Genomic DNA, 23,221 nt, shown 5'->3' on the forward strand with positions numbered 1-23,221 from the left:
ATGTATATATGTATGTGTGTGTCTACACACACACACGCACACACACAGGAATACTACGTGGTGATGAAAAACAACTAAATCTTGCCATTTATAACAACGTGGATGGGTCTAGAGGGTATTATGCTAAGTGAAATAAGTTAGAGAAAGACAAATGTGTAATTTTACTCATATGTGGAATTTGAGAAACAAAATAAATAACATACGGAAGGTAAGAAAAATAAGATCAATACAGAGAGGGAGGAAAACCATAAGAGACCCTTAACTCCAGAGAACAAACTGAGAGATGCTGGAGGGGTGGTGGGTGGGGGGATGGGTTAAATTGGTAGTGGTTGTAATTAGGGCACTTTTTGGGGTGAGCACTGGGTGTCCTATGTAAGACATAAATCACTGGGTTCTACTCCCAAAGTCAAGACTACACTGTAAATTAACTAGCATGAATTTAAAAAAAAAACAAAAAGAAACAAAACAAAGATGCCCATTCTTGCCAATTTTATTTAACAGTATTGGGAGTCCTGGCCATAGCAATTAGGCAAGAAAAAGAAATAAAAGGCATCCAAATTGGATAATAAAAAGTAAAACTGTAACTATTTACAGATGAAAAATCCTAAACTCTCCACCAAAAATCTATTAGAACTGATAAATTAATTTATTAAATTTGCAGGATACAGAATTAGTATACAGATATGTGTTGTGTTTAACTATCAGAAAGAGAATTTAAGAAAACAGTCCCATTTACATTTGCATCAAAAAACAATAAAATAGGTAGGAATCAACTTAACCAAGGAGGTGAAAGACTTGTACTCTAAAAACAATAGACATTGATGAAAGAAATCGAAGATGATGCAAATAAATGGAAAGATACACTGTGCTCATGGATTGGAAGTATTAATGTTGTTAAAATGTCTATACTACTGAAAGCAATTTATAGGCTCAGCACAATATCTATCGAAATTTCAATGGCATTTTTCACAGTCCTAGAATAAATAATACTAAAATTTGTATGGAATCATATATGACTCCAAACAGGCAAAACCATCTTGAGAAAGAAGAACAAAGCTGGAGGTATCACACTTCTAGACTTCAAGCTATAGTATAAAGCTATAGTAATTAAAACAGTATAGTACTGGCACAAAAACAGACACATAGATCAATGAAACATAATAGAGAGCCCAGAAGTAAACCTGCATTTATATGGTCAGTTAATCTATGACAGTGGAGGCAGGAATATACAATGGGAAAAAGTCTGTTTAATAAGTGGTGCTGGGAAAACTTGACAGCTACATGTGAAAAAAAAGTCTTGAACAATATAGTGGGAACATGGCTTGATGTGGGAGGAATTTTATGGCTTGTCATGCCCTGTGTGGAGGGCACTAACAAAGTATGTGGAAAGACAGTGAATGTCCAAGGGTCTTCTGTGCCTGGAACATCCTGTGGCCTTGGTGCTTGGATAAGTGCTTATGTTCTTAAAAAATATATAGCAGATAAATGTAATTTTGAAAACCAATTTGTCTCAGTGCAATTAAGCATTGATTACTGGCTTAATTAAATTCCCTTAATTTCAAATACTAATTTTCTGTGATTATTTTAATATAATTCAGATACCTTAAACAAAGAAAACAAGCACAAATATGATTATTGCAAATTATATTACTATACTTACACTCATCTTATTTAAAACACCAACATTGTGTTTTTAATTAATTTTATTATTATTTCTGTGTATCTTTTTATACCTTCCTAGGGTTGTAGATCCACTTATTTAAATTATTTCCAAGGAGTTTCGTACTATATTTTGACTCTTCTTGGAGTTGTGTGATCTTTACTGATCCACAAATAAAACAGTGCCTTCTCAGACTAGCAGGGGTTGTAGGATCTGAGTAAAAGCTATTGGGGTCTTAGTTGCTTTTTCCAAAGTGCTTCAGATCTGAGTCGCTGGTTAGCAATCAGTTGAGTTTTCTTTTTAAGGGTTAAATTTCACTCAGTTATTACAATTTAATTCATTTAAAAAAAAAATGTGTCCCACCTTGGCTTCACATAAATTTTCTTTGTAGTCTGGTGTCTCTCCACTAGTATATTCTTTGTAAAACATTGCTTAGGCAACATCACATACCCTTTAGTCTGTTACTGTGTTATACTGACCCAGTCTGTGATGAGAGCATGTTGTGTTGCTGCTCTTTCCACATTTCTGCTGCTTAGGTCTCTGCAGGCTTTGGCCAACCATTCCTGTTTCTGGAGTACAGTTCCTACTTCTAGCACTAGTTGCCTTACTCCTTACTTAATGCAGTTCCATGTATTTAAAGCCAACCATATCCTATTATATTCATGTTTCTTTTATTTTATAACTGCCCTTTGCCCTTCATATTAACTTTTCTCTTTTGAAATCATATTGAACTCATGGTCTTTCAATAACTCAACTTGTTCCACTTAACCATAATTTTATTTTTCTTGTGATACGCAAGTACATAACCACCATTTGGCTATTAGGAATCCCTATAGGCAGACTCCTTTGTCCCTTCTACCATTGCCCATGACAGTTTTGAAAGCATTCTACTTTTCTGGTAACAGCTGGATATTTCATAGCTGTTTTGTGTTTCCTACCCTGTGAACTGGAGTCAGGTTACTTTTCAAGGATTCTTCTTTTTTTCATAGTGAAGAATTGGAGCATAGACCAAAATCTGGGCACTAGGGGTACACATGAAAGTTAGTAATGCATTAAAGAGCTACTGTTCGGTGGTTGGAAAAATATGCTTTATTGAGGTTATGGGTTCCTATTGATTTTTCCCAGTTTCACATATCATGCTTCTGTTCTTGAGTTTTGTTATAGTATCAGATTCTATCTATCATCAAGACTTTCTACTGCACTGATCATAAGCATTTTGTTGTGGAAACAAAGAGATTCTATTTGGGTAGCGGGAATGTTTATTTAGATTGCTGACCGGCTGTAGAAGGAATCAGATGAAGACGTGGGCAATAGTATCTGTGTATAATCCGACTTCTAGAACAATCTTTTATTGCTACTATACTTCTCTTTACATAATCTGGGTTCTTCAATAATTTTATTCTATGAACTTCCAGAAATTGCTGCTTTGTAGGGGAAATGAGTACTATTCTTACTTCATCTTGCCTGCGTCTTTCTCTAGACCCAACCCTTTCCTCTTTTGGAGAGTCTACAGGCTGAGTTACCTGACAAGCTCATGAGGTCAACAAGGCTGGTTCACTATATCCTTATGAAGGGTACGGATTTTACTTTCTGTTCCGCTTGTGGTTGACAGAGCTGGCTAGATCACATTTAAGTTGTTTGTCCCAAATATTGGAAACTTGAAACTTCCAGAGCAGTCACTCTGCCTTATTGGAAAATTCAAGTATAGATTACTTTCCTGGATGAAGATACATGCACAAAGCAGGTGCTGATAATGATGTTATTCACATAAACAGCAGGCAAAACGGAGTCCAGGATTAATTGCATATGAACTTAATTATGTAGAGAACTTGTTTTTGGACATTATAATACTGATGGAGTTACATCGTGCAGAAAACTCTCAATATATGGTCATTTACTGATAGTGGTCATAAGAATCATCACTTAATTTCTCCTGAATCTGATACAGTATATCAAATTCAGGAAATGGTATCTGCAACATGTTCCTAAGAACATTCTGCTCAAATATCAAAGTACTTTAAGCAGTTTCAGTAAAGTGAGGGTACACAAACTTACTAGCTTATTATTAGCTCAGTTTCTGTAAAAGTCCAGGCACAGCACAGCTGATTTTTACCCTTGGGCTCACTCGAAATCAGGATGTTGGGCATGGTTGTGGTTCTTACCTGGGGCTCAGCATCCTCTCAATCACTAGTTGTTGGCAGAAATAATTTTCTTGTGGTTATAACAGAAGCACAGTCCCCATTTTTCTGCTAGTTGTCAGCCAGCAAGCACTCTCAGCTCTTAGAGCTTGCTTCACAGTGCTGTGCCGTGTGGTCTCCATTTCAGTTCACAGCATGAAATGTTTGCTTTCTTCCAGGCTACCCAGATCACATCTCTCAGTTTCTTCTGCGACTAACTAGAGAAAACTCTCTGCTTTTAAAGAGCTCGCCTGATTAGGTCAGACCCACTCAAGATAATCTCTTATTTGCCATATCACAGAATATAATCATGGGTGTGATCTCATCATATTCACGCTCAAAAGGGAGGGGATTATTCAAAGGTGAGAGACGTTGCTTTTAGGGTATAGTCATGAGCATAACTGCTTTCCAAAGGTGAGGGACATTAGGTATCATTTTAGAATTCTGTCTATCACAGTGAGCTTGTAGTTAAAAAAAAAAAAACTTTTGTTGGTACATTTTATGCATATATATGTATGTTTATTTTTGTGTCAGGACTGCTATCTTTCTGACAATAGCTTTTGGATAATAAATGTTTCAGAGATTCAATACTTTTAGCAACAGCAAGAAGACTGCTTCTTTGACTGAACTTTTTCAACTTTGATGTTAATTGGACAGAACCTTATTGAGCTTTATTGTGGGCCAGGTGAGGCAGGAAAAGGGTGCAGTAATGTAGACAACATTCTTGCCTCCATGGAACTGAATAAGAAGATACTGCATCTCAAATGTGTTCTGCTGATGGGTTACCTGGAAAACATGGTACTCTGCAAACCATGATGGGATGCTGATATATTTAAAATTATCGTATGAACTAGGAACTAACTAGCAAGAAATTATGTTATGAATGTAGTAAATAAAATCACAGCCATAGGCATGTTTCCACATAAGTATACTATTTCCAAGAAGTTATGTTATGTTAATGATAGTTTTCTACACGTATTTTGTTGTTTGTTAGTGGATGACAAAAATGATAAAATGTGAAGTGCTTAAGAATGTTTGTGGGAAATATTTTAAGTTTAGAAAATTTTGTTGAAATAACTTTTTCCTTGGGGCACCTGGGTGGCTCAGTGATTGTGGCTCAGATGGTGATCTCTGGGTTCATGAGATCGAACCCCATCATGTCGGGCTCTGACAGCGTGGAGATTGCTTGGGATTCTTTCCCTCCCTCTCTCTCTGCCCTCCCCCGCTTGCCTGCTATCCCCGACTCTCTCTTTTCTCTCTTTCAAAATAAATACATAAACTTAAAAAAAGGAATACTTTTTCCTCTTAAAAATTAGGAAAGGCCGCCACTCTTCTGTTTTAATGGTACTTTAGAGAGGCTGGTTTTCCATAGGGCATAGTTCACACTGACATTGACAATTGTCAAGTGTGCTGTAGTCAGATCTATAAAATGAGAGGTTGCCTGATTGAACATATAAAAATAGGACCCTTGATATAAAGTATGAGGAAGGAGATAAGACCTTACTTGCAGTAAACTCTCTAGGAATTCTCTTGTTTAAATTGTATAGACTCAGAGAATTTATATTGTATAGACTCAGAATTTCCAGCTGGAGTCCCTCTGTCTGCTAAACTTCACAGACAACCTTGTGAGTCTTAGCTTTGACAGAACTGGTAGCACAAAGAGCAACAAATGACAGGCTTATATGTGTTTATGTGATTTCATGATCTTGTTAAGAATTAAGTTCGTTCTTTCATTCTTTGATGGTGCCCTTCTTTGCTGACATGGTGAAGTGACATATGTCATTTAGCCTTTGCTAATATTTGTTGCCGTGTCTGTGTTGGTCTCTATGTGTTACCATTTTATACAGCATGGTTAAATTTCCCCCATGTATCTAGAAAAAGGTTTTCACATATGTTTCTATATAGAGAAAAGCCGATATTCTATGTGATAAAACATATTTTATTAAGATAGTTCAGGGTCTTAAATAAAAAGTAGAATATAGGGTTAAATGGAGTGTGGGGTGAGCTCCGTAGTGTCCTTTTGCAAAACTGGGTGATGTTTCTGTGGCACTCTGCTTCCTGGTGCTATTTTCAAGGATAGAGTTGGAATCCAAATATAGTCACCATTTTCCCATCATCTGTGTATCAATTCAGTCCACATTTACATCTTTTTATATTATCATTTTGTATACATTCCTTACCTCATTTAATGCATGTATACATATGTAAATCTCCTTTTAAATTAAGTAAGAAACTAGTAATATTTTTTTTGTTTTTTTTTTTAAATGTTTTTATTTATTTCTAGGAGAGAGAGAGAGACAGCGTGAGCAGGGGAGGGTCAGAGAGAGAGGGAGTCACAGATTGAAACAGGCTCCAGGCTCTGAGCTGGCAGTCAGCACAGAGCCCGATGCGGGGCTCGAACTCACGAACCGCGAGATCATGACCTAAGCGAAAGTCGGACGCTTAACCGACTAAGCCACCCAGGCGCCCCTAAACTAGTAATATTTTGTAGCTGAAACAGATTGGCTTCTTCCTGAAAGTGTCACAGTCAGTTGAAAAGACCCATGAATTGGTTTATTTTCTTCTTTTCTTTAGGTTTTACTTCTTTCAGCCATGTTTTATAAGTTCCTGTATATAGACCCTACACATATTTTGTCAGAATTATCACTAAATCTGCCTTAAGTCTTTCTAAGACATGTTCAACAGTTTTGTGATGATATCCTTCTCATTTGATTTAATTAAAATTCAACCTGTGCTTTGCAGTTGAGACATACTTGTAGGACAGAGCTGATGCTTAAGATTTAATTAAACTTTTTTTTAAATTTCATTTGTTTAAAAAATTTTAAGAAAAGGTATAATTTAATTAAGCATACTTTCCTACCTTAGCAGTTTTCAAAAATTACATTGCCAGACGTGTTTATTATGCAATTCAAACAGAATGAGATCTACAAATAATTAGTAATCTTATTCTTCACCAATTCAGTTCCATATGTCTGGAGGTATCTTATGTTAACAATTTGGTGTGTTCTCTTCTTTATCCTTCACTGTGCTCATACATACACTTACAATTATTTGTATCTATATCTGTATGTGTCTTCATATATATCTGTATCTGTATCTGTCTGTTCACACACTAGATACATGTACTTCTCATGTGGAATCATCCGATATAAACAGTCAGATACCATGTATTTTTCTTTTAACAGTACAGAGTTTTCTTAAATATCTTCTGTTTTCCTGATTTTTAAAATAAAGATATGGAGACTTTTCACAGAAAAAAAAAAACACCTTTAAAAGCAATTTCAGAATTGCCTTTTCTCTAGGAAGAACAATAGAGTTTACCTAGCTTCACAGACAAGCCAGAAGCCATAAAGTTATTTAATAAGAACAACAAAGTCTCCAGAGTATAGGAAGAACAAAAGGTTTAGAACATAAAGTGGAAAACAATGGGGCAAAAGTTAGAGAAACTAACCCACGTTAAGAGAGTGGGGCAGGCAGGGTAGGAAGAAAGTGAGGGATGTTGGGAAGCAAGTAGGGGTATTGTGGATTTTGAAATGAATGTTATTCAATGTTTCTCTTTTACAGTATTACTTATTTGCATCCATTAGTTTTGGTATTAGAAAGAAAACCCTCCGATTTCATTTTTTCAACTTCTCTAACCATTAGTTCTTTTTACATGCTCAAGTTTTAGATTCCAGTTTGGAGATGAATTTAGGATAGGGACAGATTTACTTTTGAAAACATGATGACCTTTTTGTCTAGCTGTGCTAGCTGTTTCTATGATGACCCATCAGTTAAAATGCCCCTCATGAATTAGCTCAATTAAGTTTTTCTAAAAAATATTAAGGCAAGTTGTCCAACTGCCTAATGATTCAGAATAATGTCACTTACAGGCAGATGGTAAAATGTGATGGGGTTCAAGAACCTCCTTAGGGCACTGGTAGTCTAACCCTTAAGCTTCTCGTTTTACGGGATAGCATTTTTAGTGTCTGCCCTAAATGAATGTAAACATAATGATTATGAAGAATTTTTCATACTGGGATTTGAGCTGGTATAGTTTTAAGAATGTGGCCTTTCTGGGTATTTCCTGAAATGAATATTGGCATGCTTTCTGGAATAATAAACCACATGTTTAGTGATAATAAAGTTTCAGTGGAGAGTTCTGAATTTCTTTTTCTTCTTTCCTAGATATGTGTCACAAAGATGTCTACACGGAACTGCCAGGGAATGGACTCAGTGATCAAACCCCTGGACACAATTCCTGAGGATAAAAAAGTCAGAGTTCAGAGGACACAGAGCACTTTTGACCCATTTGAGAAACCAGCTAATCAAGTAAAGAGGGTGCATTCCGAGAACAATGCTTGCATTAACTTTAAGTCCTCCTCCGCTGGCAAAGAGTCACCAAAAGTTAGGCGGCACTCCAGCCCCAGTTCGGTAAGTGCAGTCTTCTTTATCAGCAGGGAAACAGGAGTTTCCCTCTTACAGTCGTACCTTGCTGTGCTGGAAGAGGGCAAGAGGCTTTATTAGTGCATGATTATGCATTCTCTCGCAGGGTGGTTTGATGTTTTGGGGGAGAGAGAGTGCAATCTATACACAGACTATTCATAAGCACCCAGCAAGCACAAATGATTCAACTTATTTTTGGAAACTTCTTTTTTTTTTTTTCCTAGTTGTTTCCAGGCAGAGGAATTTATAATTAAAGATCTTTTGGTATTTCAAACCTTTGGAAAGGATATTGAACTTACCTGTCTTTGTGGGCAATAAGATTGATTTGAGTTTGGCAAATTCACAAATTCACAAATGACAAAGAATGGCACTTCAGAATAAGTGTTAAAATTTGTTTAGTTGTGTTATACTAGTTTGTTTTCAGCATAAGTATTTTAAGACTTAAGAGAGCTAGATGTTGAAATTTATCTTTTTGAAAAATGTTTGAGAGAGAGATGGGGACACAAGCAGGTGGAGGGGGAGAAACAGAGGGAGAGAGAATTCCAAGCAGGCTCTACACTGTCAGCACAGAGCCTGATGTGAGGCTCTATCTCACAGACTGTGAGATCACAACCTGAGACGAAATCAGGAGGCAGGCACTTAACCAACTGAGCCACCCTGGCATCCCAAAATTGATCTTTTAAAGAGAAATCTTACTCATCATATTGAAATTTTCTAAACTCACACTGTATTAAGGTAAGTCCTGCCTTTTGACTTAAGGAGGTATAATGTTTGAGGTGAATGCTGCTTTTTGACTGTAAGATATTCAGTGAAACTTATATACCCAAAACTGGACTGTGTTTAACCTTTAAAAAACCTTATGATCTTTTAAAATTAAGTAGTTTTCTGGGGTGCATGGGTGGCTTAGTTGATTAAGCATTTGGTTCTTGGTTTTGGCTCGGGTCATGATCTCAGTTTGTGAGTTTGAGCCCCATGTCAGGCTCTGTGCTGGTAGTGTGGACGCTACTTCGGATTCTCTCTCTTCCTCTCTCTCTCTCTGTCCCTCCCCTGCTTGTGCTCTCTCCCTCCTTCTCTCTCTCAAAATAAATAAATAAACATCAAAAAAATTAAAGAATAAAATGAATTAATTTTCAGATTTAACTTACACTTAAGAATCTTTTGAGTGATGTTCTAACAGTTTAAAAGCTAAGATGAGAATGCTAAGAGAATTCTGATTCTATCATCTTGTGAAGAAACATGTCCTTTCACAAATATTAAATATTAAATTTGATGAGGGTAAAATAGAGCCAGAAATGTCAACTGCTAGGAAAGTATTGATACTTCAATTCATTTAAATTGTGTGACACTGCACAAATCTTGTCACATTTTGTGTTAATGAAGCTGAAATAAATGCTATCAATGCAGCATTTGTTAGGATCATTGATTATCTGTTTGTTTTTCCCCCAAACTGGCCCCATGATCTTGTCTATGAGTGCAAGGTAGCATCCATATAGGTCACAGATGTATCCCTAAATCCTAGGAGAACTTTTAGTAGCATTTAGAAGACACAAAAGAAGTTGTTGAGAATGATTAAGCTTATGTTATGGAAAGAGAATTATATATATTTTACTATATAGTTATGTTAATATTATTACATGTCGGGACACCTGGGTGGCACAGTCAGTTAAGCATCTGATTTTTGATTTCGGCTCTGGTTGTGATCTCATGGATCTGCATCAGGCTCTGTACTCTCAACATGGAGCCTGCTTGGGATTCTCTCTCTCTCTCTCTCTCTCTCTCTCTCTCTGTTCCTTCCCAGCTTATGTGTGTTCTCTTTCAAGATATATAAATAAACATTAAAAATATTATTGTATGTCGGCCTATAAATGATATAGAGATGTTGGCATTTGTAGATATTGCAATGAGGCATACTTATACTAAAAAAATTATTTCCTGTTTACATATAATTTAAATTTAACTAGTTCTATATTTTATCAGCAGTACTAGTTATAATCTACTGATAAGTTACTTCTTTTGTTACTCAGATTTTTCCTACTTTAGTCACTGGGGACTCATTTAGGTTGGGTCCTGTGTGCTTTTGAAATGTCTTCATCCCTCTGGTTTTTGAACACTTCCTTACTTTCTTATCCTACAAGACACTTTGACTTATATTGTATTTTCCCAACCCCAGACCTAAAACTAGCCATTCTCTAAAGAATCTCAGTTCCTTTTATTGGAAAGTGGTAGTTAGAAACCAAGATATGGGTGCTGGGTATGCTTGTTGCTACGAGGGGTCATGTGGTTTTTAAAGTCATTGTGTACATTGCACTATAAATGATTAACAATGAAGTTTCAATGTTTTTAATGTTTAATAAGGAATTATTTTCAGTTCTTATTGAGGAAAGTTGAGCCTTGCCCAATGCTTTGGCTATTCCTCTCTCTCTAAAGTTAAATTTTGTCTTTATTGAAGTAATGCTTGAACATAACTTAAAAGATCAAACAGAGGAGTCTGGGAGGATGGCAGTGGAATAATTTTGAAACTCCTCTTATAATGGAACAATGAGCATAGTAAAACCAAAACCAGTGGATAATATTGACAACAAATATAGGTGAAAAGGTAACTCCATGAACCTCAAAATAGGAGTGAGGAGAACACATGAATAGTTTTCAGAACTGCATGGCATCAGAAAGTATGAGGATGGAAGCTCAGGGAAGGCACTGTCCAAGAAGCCCCCCGTGACCATTACAATCAGGAACATACTGCAACTTGTGGGAAGGACAGTGGGAGCAACTGGGAGGGACTTGGATAGCTTCTGTGAGTAGATGAATGTAAGGAGACCATGGTGGTCTACTGATATGAGAGTGATCTGTTGGCCTTTTTGTGACTTCTCTAGAAAGCCAAATTGAAGCACCTTTCCAGGACAGCTCCCTTATTGTATAGAAAGTGTGGACGTAGACTTCTGTGCAGGTCACGTTCAACAGAGACAAAGGAAATGGACGGACCAAAAAGAGGTCTTGGGCCAAAACAGAAGGGGGAAGATCTCAGTGTGTGCTAGATTTTCTTCATTAACTTCGTGAAAAAGATGAAAGAACTTTGTTCTGGGAAGCTAGAAAAGCTATCTTGGCCACACCCCTGTCTTAAACTACTGAATAGTTCATTTTGCTAAAACTAACCAATAGAAAAATTATTGGTTGAATCCCATACAAAACTATGAAAAAAAGAGAAAAATGAGCAGAGTGACATCTTTACAGATAATGAAAGCAAGCTAGAAGGAGATGGAATTATCTTTATTTGCAGATTTTTGATGATGTATCTGGAAAGTCCAAAAGAATCAATGGAAATATTGTAAGCAATGAGAGAAATTAGAGAAATAGCAGATTATAAATTAACATACAGAAATCCAAGAGAAATCTTTATAAAAACAAGAATCATTGTTGAAAACTGATAAATAAAGCAAATGACTAAGCATTTATTTTCTGTGATTCCTATATGAAATTTACCTCATGGTAACCTAGTTTTGATGGGGGAGGGTGAATTTCCCTTGTAGAAATAATCCAACTAATAAATCAAAAAAGGATCATATGTATAGGAATTAGTATTTGTTAAGTCTTGTAGGTAATGATTGTCAATACCTACTAACATTACCAAAAGAGAGACAGCCAAGCATTATGATGTCCTACTAGAAGTTAACACAAAACACCCACAAAATTAAATCTGAATCTGAACAAATCTCTAGATAATCACTGGTTTAGGAGAGGATTTTCTCTGTTGTGTTCTTGTCCCCAAATATATTTCCCCTACATTTTGGCTTTTAATAAATGGTATTTGTAATCTTATGATGCTGTAAATGCTGTTCATAGCAAGGCCCATGATATACTGTGATTAAATATCCTTCCTTGAATAATTTTTTTAAAATGTTTATTTATTTTTGAGAGAGTGCAAGTGGGGGAGGGGCAGAAAGAGGGGGTATGGAGGATCCAAAGTGGGCTCTGCGCTGACAGCAATGAGTCCGATGTGAGTGAGGCTCAAACTCACGAACCCTGAGATCATGACCTGAGCTAAAGTAGGACTAACTCAACTGACTGAGCCCTCTAGGTGCCCCTTGAATAACTTTTTTTTTTTATTAAAGTTTATTTATTTTGAGTGGAAGGGGGAGGGGTAGAAAGGCGGGGGAGAGAGAGTCCCAAGCAGGCTTTGTGTTGTCAGTACAGAGCTTGATGTGAGGTTCGATCTTACCATACATGAGATCATGGCCTGAACTGAAATTAAGAGTGAGTCACTCATCCAACTCAGGCACCCTGCCATCCATGCTTTTCCATGAATAATTTTTTAAAATTTATTTTTTTCTTGAAATACAGTTGTCACACAGTGTTACATTAGTTTTAGGTGTACAGTATAGTGATTTAACACCTCTGTCCTTCTTTGCATAACTTTTAGATTTTGTTAGTCATAATTGCCCCCTCTTCAATTGTTCATAATTAATATAATGAATTATTATAATTTCAATTACAAATTGAGGTTCCAGACTATTTGATTAAAGTATAAAACTTCAGAAACAAATCAGAATCAAGTAACCTATCAGTTTTTCTTTCCCCTGAGTTTGTCCTTGATGTTGTCAGTCCTTCTAATCGAATCTGGACTAGTTGATCTCCAAGCTGCTGTCCTGAGGCTTCCCTTCACCATCTTCTTGAGAAGTTTCTTTTCCATTATTTTTGTTTTAAATACCCAAGCTCTGGGTTATATGTCTTTGTTCTTGGTTTATGTCATTGCACATACAACTATGCCTTTATTCATACTTGGTAACTTGATTAATAATCTGTGTATAGGATTCTAGTTTAGAAAATGAATTTTTTCATAGCCTTTTGAAGACATTGCTTTGCACTTTTCTAGGTCCCCATATTGTTATTTAAAGCCATAGACTATTCTGATTCCTAATTCATTCTTTGTGATCTGCTTTTTTTCTTGTGGAAACTTCTAAGACTTTCTTTTCATCCCTGATATGGACCTTTTTTTGTGACTCAGGGGATCTTTTCAATTTTGAAATTAATTTCTTTCAATTTCAGAAAATATTCATTTATTGTTTATTTATTTTCATTTTGGTGTTCTCTGATTTATGGTTATTTTAAAAAATTTTAATGCTTCAATTAAATTTTTAGTTGTTGCTAACATTTACTTCCAAAAGCTCCTTCTTATTCTTCAGATGTTCTTTTTAAAATCACCCTGTTCAGAGACAACTGGTTGGCTTAGTCACTTAGGCATCCAGCTTTGGCTCATGTCACGATCTCATGGTTCATGGGTTTGAGCCTTGTGTTGGGTTCTGTGCTGACAGCTCAAGCCTGGTGGCTGCTTCAGATTCTGTGTCTCCCTTTTTCTCTGCTACTCCCCCTCGCACACTCTGTCTCTCTCTGAAAAATAAATTAACAATAAAACATTTTTTAAAATGAATCTGTTCTTTTTCAATGAACAGTATGTTGCTTATATGTTTTTGAAGATACTAAATATAGCTTAGGGAAATTTTGAAGAATTTTTTTTTTGCTATACTTCCTCAGTTGTTTACAGTTTCCTTTGAGTTCTTTGTTTCTGTTTATTTGTTTTGGTCTCTGCCATGCCTGTTGAGATTTTAAATTTTGGTGAGTCTAGATCATGCCTTTGGAAAGAACTATTGGCTGAGTTCATGTTATGAGTAATATGCAAATGAGTTGATAGGAAGTTCTTTGTGCCATCAGTGCTTGTCAACTGGCAGGGCTCAGCATGGGCAATAGCAGTAAAGACCTAGTCATTTCATAGGAAGGCTATCATATGTCAAGATCAATCCATCTTTTTCCTTGGCTGACTAAATTTACAAATCTATTTTAGGATACAAAAACATACCTGCTATTTTTCTGCAGTGTTCAAGAAGGAGCCCAGGGTCTCCCAGTTCTATCCAGACTTCCTTGTGCTTTGTTTTCATTCAGTATGACTCTTCATCCTGATTTCTACTGTGCTTGGTGTCTGTCCCAGTTTTGAGCCTGTCTGGTTCAACCTCTTCAGAGAATAAGCCTCTGAGAGGATCAGGGAAGGGCAGACACCTGACTGAGAGAGTCAAGTTCCTGGGAAAGCACCTGTTCCTTAAATCCATTCCAACTAAGCACTTTGTTTTTGACCCCTCATTGAAGTTCAGTTTCTAATTCTTGAGTGTTTCTGGGATTCTGAAGTATGAACTGAGTTCATTCTTAGTGGTTTATGACTTTGGTCATTGTCCTAGTCAGTGACCTCCCATCCATTTGTCTCCCATCTCCAAATTTTGGTTTGTATCTTGTCTGCAATCTTCTTACTCATTCTCTTTGCCCTTGAGAGTTATAACTTGACTGTCAATTTAGTACAGATTGGTGAGGGGGAGAGATTAATACATGTGTTAAAACCACCATGTTTAACTAGAAATTTACACTGATTCTCTCCTATTGTTAACTTCCTTTGGATTCTCTTTCCCGAGTTTCTTACTGGGCTTACCATTTCCTGATCTACCCCGGGAAGTCTTTCTTATATATCAGGCCACTTACTTTGTGTGGAAACTGCTTTGCTTCTTTTCTTTATAGGGATTTTTGCCTCCATTCAGTATGCCTTGGAAAAAATGTCTTTGCTCTTTTCTCCTCAAGCTGGAAATGGTTTCTTTTTCTCTTTTAGCACGATGCTGTAATATTCTGTTTTATTCTGAGTCCTTTTTACCTGCTGCCTTTTTGTTCTCTCCCCTATTGCAATGGAAGAGGGTATTTTATAATACTCTTTTTTTTATGGGAAGACTATTTTCCTTTGGATTTTCATTGGGCAGAAAATGGAGGCAGTAACAATTTTTGTATTATACCACTTTATATCGCATCTGATAGTGTATGGGTTTGATCATTTCACCCCCACCGGCCTGGGAGTTTTAGGGCAGATATTGTTAGAAAGATTTATAAAGGCTGATAGGCACCAGAATACTCCCTTTACGCAATGACCAGCAGAATTAATGCCATATCTTTATTTTATGGTTATTTCTTTGAAGTATTAGTTCTCTTGAATAGCTTCCAAGGGCACAGCTGAGAAGGAGGGAAAAAGTGAACAGAAGAGTGGCACTGTGCTGAGCCCCTATTTTAACGAGTAAAACAGGATAGCCATTCCTGTTTCTTGGAAATACTATGGTAGATATATTGTCCAATGCCATGTCTTCCCAACTGGGTATATGTCTTTGCACTGACATTACTGGTCATTGTTTATGTTAGGAATCATGACTGAAACCAAGACGCCAAGAGTACCTTGACCATGGAGACCATACATTCACTTGTACTTCCTGAATTTGTCTAAATAGTGGCACTTTAAAATTCAGGCAGGATCTAAAGGATGTGATTTTATTTGAGTTGGTATATTTCAAGAGGTAATTTGACAGATTTTATTTATTTCAGACATTTCTTGGGTGCCTGCTCTTTCTGGGCCTTGTCCCTGGGTAGCGTTTAATACTGTCACTGACAGGACAAGCCTTCTTTCCCCTTTTCCTACCACCTCCTCCAACCCAGCTGTGCTCCAAGGGCTAGAGCTACTGGAAGTGCTACGGGACATTGCCTGTCTTGCTGGCCCAATTTAGAAGGGATTTCACTGAGCTGTGCTATCATAAGCTAAGCTTAAAGAGAACATATTTTCAGAAATTCATATTTAGATTAAGGCCCTCTTTACATTCCACAAAGTCCTCCAAATTTATCTTCTCCCATCTCCAGAAAAATCTATGTTCCACGATAGTTAGGCCCAATCTGAAGAGAGGGGACGAAGGTGCAAACATGAGAGTCCTACTTTAGTTCTCAGGTTTTTATCCTTGGGGGGGTTGGGGGAGGGTGTCTTATCTTGGCATTGTTTCCTTCTTATGGGGACTAGAACATTCCCAGATAGAACCAACGCTTGTCAGGTTGTAGTCACCAGTGATGCTTGGAACTATCTCTGTGTAGATCTGTTTTGTGACCAAGNTGTAGATCTCTTGTGTAACCAAGTTATCCATCAATTGTGGACTGCTTCAGTGTGTGTGTAATAGGGCTAGAAATACAGGATGGTAGAGCCTCTTCCTGAGATCAAAGGAAGAAAAAAAAATGAGTGAAGGCATATTTCACTTAAAATTCTCATTTAATGAGGCAGTGTGATTCTATTTGAATCCTTCCCACCTTACCCTCACATCCACTCTGAAAATTATGCTATAATACAGTAGCAGTGCAGTGATTTTTATTGGGGTTTTCCTGCAATTTAGGGCATCATCAGTAATGTTAAGCAAGGGTTATATATGAAGGTTAAAGTCAATTTTCTTTTAAACAGTTTTTTAAAAACGTGTACTTATTTTTGAGAGAGAGAGAGAGAGACAGAGAGAGAGAGAACAGGGGAACAGGGGAGGGGCAGAGAGAGACAGAAACAGAATCCGAAGCAGGCTTCAGGCTCTGAGCTGTCAGCATGGAGCCTGATGCGGGGCTTGAATTCATGGACTATGGGATCATGACCTGAACTGAAGGGGGAGGGCTAACTGGCTGAGCCATCCAGATGCCCGAAATCAATTTTCAGTGAATTCAGTATGAAACTCTGGACATTGCTATAGCCATATCATGGTGTCATTAAAATGAACATGGAGGTATACTTACGCAGTTTATAAAAATGCAGTTAAAAAACATCCCTGCTTCTAGGAATGGGGTTTCACTAGATGACAAATTTAAGAAAAATTTAATGCCTCTTCCGTGAAAATTAGATCTCCATGGGAAGATTCTTCCAGTGTAGTAATGGTAAAGAAAATAGGTTCTTGATTCTAATTAACTTGATTTGAATTCTAGCTCTGCCATTAGATACAGGATGTTAAATGAGTTACTTTACTTCTCTAGTCTTTCAATTCTTCATGTCCAAGTGAGGATACTAATAGAACCAATCTTCAAGGTGGTGTTACAGGGATTAAACTTAGATAACGTATTGGAAGTGATTAGCTCAAAGCCAGGCACATAGCAAACACTTGACTACTAGCTGTCACTGTTAATTACACAAACAGTGAACTAAAGCTAGCAAGGGCCATGAGCATGTCCTTCATGGCAGGGTGCAGACACCATTCGGCTGGAATATTATCTTCATTTTTTCATTATCTATGCCAATGTTCCCCTCCACTGGTCCAGACAATTGATAGTCTCTGTTCCTTTATTCTGTTTAAAAAAATGTATTTACATTATTTCACTAAATTCCACATCTCTGTGCAGTTAGTGTTGGTTAGTAATTGCTGATTAGCCCTCTGTATTTCCAATTCTCTAAAGTGCTATCTCAAGCCTGTACTCTAAATAGGGAAGTGATAAGCAGAGAATAGTTGCCCCACGAAACTGCTTCTAATCCAGCCATATGCCTGATAGCAAAGTGCCAAAGGTAATATTTAACTACATATTGGTTGACTACATATTGGTTTGATCTAGCATCTTTAGTTAAATGCGACGATTTAATAAAGTTGCAAAGAAAAAAAAATAGACAAACCAAAGGTCCGAACTTTAATTGTCAAAGAAAATAAGACCTTTTCTTCTGAATTCTTCTTCTTTTTTTTTTTTAATGTTTTTTNGCTTAAACGACTAAGCCACCCAGGCGCCCCCTGAATTATTCTTAATTTCACTCATTTGATGGGAAGGATTTTATTATTGGCCTCTTTAACGACTTAGCAGTTGGATTCCTTATTTATATGCGTAGTAATTAGAGATCAGAATGGTTTTGTTTACTTAAAATAGGGGATTGACTTCATAAGAATCTAACTCTTAAAGCTCAGACTATCTTATAGACATGCCCTATTCCATAGGCCCGTTCTTTTGTTGATAAAAATATTTAGAGAGACATTACATTTGCATGGAGTTATGAAGCTAATGATTGATCTGTAGATTATAGTGTATTTCCACAATGTATCCATATCAGTTTCACAGGGAAAATAACTTTGTCTTACCATCCAGTGTGGCAGAATATTAATTTTCTGCCATCACAGTATTAATAGGATATACGTTCACCATGGCAGTTAATGCATTCAAATCCATTTAATTAGATAAATAGACTACTTTGTGCCATTAGCATCTTTTTTTACTTGATTTTTCTTGTGGACATATGAGGGGTGTTTGTTTTTTTTTTAAAGCGTATTCTCGGGGCGCCTGGGTGGCTTAGTCGGTTGAGCATCCGACTTTCGCTTAGGTCATGATCTCACGGTTCATGGGTTCGAGCCCCGCGTCGGGCTCTGTGCTGACTGCCAGCTCAGAACCTGGAGCCTGTTTCAGTCTGTGACTCCCTCTCTCTCTGACCCTCCCCTGCTCACGCTCTCTCTCTCTCTCTCCTAGAAATAAATAAAAAATATTTAAAAAAAAAAGCGTATTCTCCTTGTTTTTCTAATGTTCTCAATCCAGTTTCTTTAAGTAGTATATTTAGTGTGGTCTATATCTTTTTTTTTTTTTTTAGTGTGGTCTATATCTTAAAACAATTACACCAACTCTAATAATTAAAGCAGTTTATGAATAATGAAATATATCAATTTTAGAAAATTATTTGTGCCTTTTCAGGAAGAGAAAATATTGGCATCCTATTCTTCTACCAGTTTTGTGTGACTGTGTCTTGTACTTGCTATAAATACGCATTAACAGTTTATCTCCTAATAGGAGTAAAGATGTAATTTTCTGCTGCTGCTTTTTTCTTTAACTTAGATTAGATTTATTCTTAAAGGAGCACAAAAGCAAACACAGACTTTTCGTTCTAATTTTAAATAATTTAGAGTGGAACTGTGAACACAATATTTTCCCCATTGAAGATCATTTTATACTGAAGTTTAATATAGGTTTTAAAATTTCTATTTAAAACTTGGGCTCAGGAGGGTGATGGTAAAGTGTGACATTCGCAAGCTGTTTCCCGGTGATGAAAAATGCATGAGAACATAACCCACACAGGACTAGTCAGGCGATTTTGAATGTAATTTTCCATTAAGTTTTACTTGATTCAGCTCAACACATGGTTTGTACCTTACAAGTTCCTTGAAGAAAAGAATATGTGGTCCATTGTCTTTATTAATCCTTTCCTATTATGTCTAATTCAGATTACTTTCAACCTTTCTTCTTTTCTAGTATGTGCATATATATGTACATTTTATTGTATGTATTGATTTGCCTACATCCCGTGGGCCTTAAAATGTCATGTCCTAAGTGCCACATATTTATTTATGAATTTTCAATTTTGATTTTCTTCTAACTCATGCAGCTAAAATATATGTCTTCCTTTTGTTTTTAATTGCTAATTTTATTGCATTGTGTTTAGAAAAAGTAACTTAAATGTTCCTGCAGTTTTGAATATTGAGATTTTTTTTATGGCCTAATCTGTGGTCATTGTTTTTATGAATTAAAATGTGTGCTTGAAAGGAATATTATTATATGCTTAAGAGGAATATTAGTATGTGTATTAGATTAAAATGGTAATTCTAATATTCAAGCTTGTAAATCCTTTACTTGTCTGCTTGCTTTGTTGATGTCTGAGTGATATGTGTTTGTTGCCAAATTAGCAACATGAATTTGACAATTTCTCAACTTATTACTATTAGCAGCTGTTTCATACATTTCAAAACTAAGTTAATTGACTCATACTAGTCATGACTATTAAATTTCTTTGTCGATCTTAATATTCAGATTTTTTGGGATTGCTACTTTATTCTATTTGTTGTTTTATGAATTCAATCTTGTTTGCCATCAATATTGCTTTAATGCACACTATTTTGTAAAATTACTTTTATTGCTGTATTTTCCCTTTACTCCTTTATTTACTTATTTTAATTCTGTCTCTTCTGAATAACATATTGCTAGGCTGCCTTTGCTGCTTTGGTCTGAAAATTTTCTACTAAGAGAGGAAGTTTGTTCATTTATGTTTATTGTAATCAATATGATTGGTTGATGTGACTGATATGTTTAGAATTAACCTTTTATTTATTTATTTATTTATTTATCTATCTATCTATTTATTTATTTATTTATAGTTTATTGTCAAGTTGGTTTCCATATAACACCCAGTGCTCATGAATTAACCTTATTTTAATGACTTTTTACTTAGTGTGTTTTGTTCTTGAGCATCCCCCACCCCCAACCTTCCACTTTTTACTCTTCTCCTTCTCCTCATTATATAGTGTTCTTCCATTCCTTTCTCCCTAAAATATTTGGGATTTGTAGGTATTATTCATGTTATTTTAGTGATTATCTTTTAAGAGTTAAGAAACATACTAAACCATATGCATTTGGCATTACTCAGTATCTGCAGTCTGTCCAATTCAAGAAATCTCAACCTGCTATTGCTTCTTTTTTTCTAGTGTTCCTTGCCTTTCTTCACTTCCCCCATCATTCCAACTACATCTTACATTGAGATAATACAGAATTTTATATCTAGATTTTTTTTTTTCTGTAGGTGGTAAAATTGCAGCTTTTCCATCCCACTGAGAGGCTATTTTGAGTATAGTGTTAGTGATTCAAAATCATTTTCGCTATTTATTTTGAAAACGTTGCTTAATTGTATTTCTGTAGTCATTATTGTGTGTTCGATCCTGGTTGGATAAATTTTCTATTTAGCTGCAACCTCCCCGTAAACTTTTCTGGGAGAATTCTGTTCAAACATAGAGCATATCACTTTTCATGTATGTCAGTTCTTTTATTCACTGCGCATTGAGTATTTTAATTCATTCATTAAATACATCTCTAATTGTTTCTTCTTAAAGGATATGATAGCATCTGAAATCTCTTTGATGATACTGGTTATTTAGACTCAGAGTTATTCTTTGCAATGTCAACTCTGTTATCAGAGTTATGCTTTATTTCAAGTTGTTGATTTTCCTGAATTTTTTCCTGAAAAAATTTATGATTTTTTAAATGATATACTCATTTTTGTATTTGATAATTACTGTTAGCTTATCCTGTTTTCTGTATATCATCTCTAGTGATTGTATCAGAGAGACAGGGATTATAGTTTGGGGATGGGAGAGATTGCTATCCTTTCTCTGTGTAACGGCTCCTTCAGTGCTCGCTCTGCCCTTCTAGCCTGAATACCCACACTCTTGGCTCTTTCCTCTGTGCGAATGCCTGAGATTGGATAATCCCTTCAAGGTGCTTTTAATTCCTTTTATAATTATCATTTTCTGATAGGTTTTGATATTACCCTTTTATGGTGATATTAAAATAATAGGTAATTTGCCCCATTGAGGACAGTACTCTCCATTTCTTGCTGTCTGGTGAAAGTTGAGGTAGGAGCAGGGGAAAGTAAGAGTGAGATTACTCATTTAGTACTTTCATGGTCTTGATTGGATGTACTGTGTCTTGAGAAAGAGTTGTTTCGCTGCAGCTAAATCTTAAAGACTGGTTTATAAGACAGTTCCTTTTGTGTTAATGAGTAATACCTGAGTGATACATCTTTGATTATCTCTTTGCATTATTGGTAAGAGATATTGAAGGGGCCTTCATATGGCTGAATATTATACAGTCAGGATTTACAACAGGGGTCAGATAGTAAATATTTTCAACTTTGTTGGCTATATCATCATCTCTGTTGCAGCTGTAACTCTGTTATAGCTTGCAAGTCATAAGACAATATGTATATGAACGTGCGTGACTGCACTCTAATAAACTTTGTGGACGTTAAAGTTTTATTTTCATATATAGTCTTCTCATGCAATGAAATATTATTCTTCTCCTGACCATGACCCCCCATTTAAAAGTAGAAGCATTTCTAAGTTTGTGGGATAAACAGGTGGTAGGTTGGATTAGCCAGCCCGATTAGAAGATTATATAATGACATGGAAAATATTCACAATATATTGAGTGGGGGAAAAAAAGCATATTACACTCAGTATGTATACTGTAATCCTACTTTTATGTAATAAAGCATATAGTGCTGGAAGAGTAGATATCAAAATATATTTTTTAATATAATTTATTGTCAAGTTGGCAGATATACAGTGTAGACAGTGTGCTCTTGGTTTTGGGGGTAGATTCCCGTGATTCATCACTTACATATAACACCCAGTGCTCATCCCAACAAGTGCCCTCCTGTGAAATCCTGCCATTTGCAGCAATGTGGAGAGATATCAAAGTATTAATGGTGGTTTTCTCTTGTCGAATAGCTTATTTAAACTTTCTACATTTTGTTCTGTTCATCTGCATCTTCTGAGTTTTGTATCCTGAATAGATGTTATATTGCTTTTTAGAATAGATATTCCTGTATCAGAAAAAAGTTATTTACAGAGAGTCAGAATCTGTACATTTTTAGCAAAATTGGCCTATTTATTGTTAATTAGTTTGATACAATCTGTTTTGTTTACCCTCTGCTCCATTTTCAGCCAACAAGTCCCAAATTTGGAAAAGCTGACTCATACGAAAAATTGGAAAAACTAGGGGAAGGATCTTATGCTACAGTTTACAAAGGGAAAAGCAAGTAAGTTCATTTGTTTTTGAATATTTCACATTTAAAATGTATCTGCTCTCTCAATACTAATTATTAATAGTTAATATTAAATAATTTATTTAATTAATTTTCATTTAATATACCAATAGATTTTCCCCTTTCAGTTTTTGTCATTGTTGTTTTGAGAAGTGTAAAAGTCAGCAGAATTGGTTTTCTCTGCTAGCAAACAGTTTTGCAGACTTGTCCGGTTTATCTTTTCTGTACTACCCTCCCCCAAACATTGGAGCTGAAACCCTCGAATGAGAATTCATTTCCAGGTGAATGACAAGATTAATTTCTCTTGGTGATTTAATGTTTGCTTATGAAGAAGAGTAGTGATTTGACAAAGCCAAATATATTAGCCATCCTTGCATCGCTTTAAATTGAGGTTTTACTTCATCTTTTAGAAGTCACTAAATTAAAAAAAAACAAAGTTTTTCTTTTTTCCTACCTGAGTACTTTGGCATCATGCTACATATATTTTACATTATGAGAAAGAGCTCTTCCCTCCTGGTCTCATCTTCCATCCTCACG

At 35.9% G+C, this 23,221-nt stretch overlaps 1 protein-coding gene across 1 annotated transcript in view; it reads left to right on the plus strand.

The window, feature by feature from the left end:
• Nucleotides 1-23,221, plus strand: part of CDK14 (cyclin dependent kinase 14) — a 563,883-nt gene that overhangs the window by 119,565 nt on the left and 421,097 nt on the right. The window contains exons 3-4 of the mRNA XM_077766835.1: nt 8,005-8,250; nt 22,584-22,678. Of these exons, the coding sequence (XP_077622961.1) occupies nt 8,005-8,250; nt 22,584-22,678 (341 nt within the window). The remainder of the gene's footprint in view (nt 1-8,004; nt 8,251-22,583; nt 22,679-23,221) is intronic.

This window comes from Crocuta crocuta, unplaced genomic scaffold (genome assembly GCF_008692635.1).
Source record: "Crocuta crocuta isolate KB4526 unplaced genomic scaffold, BGI_CrCroc_1.0 scaffold165, whole genome shotgun sequence".
NCBI classification, from domain to species: domain Eukaryota; kingdom Metazoa; phylum Chordata; class Mammalia; order Carnivora; family Hyaenidae; genus Crocuta; species Crocuta crocuta.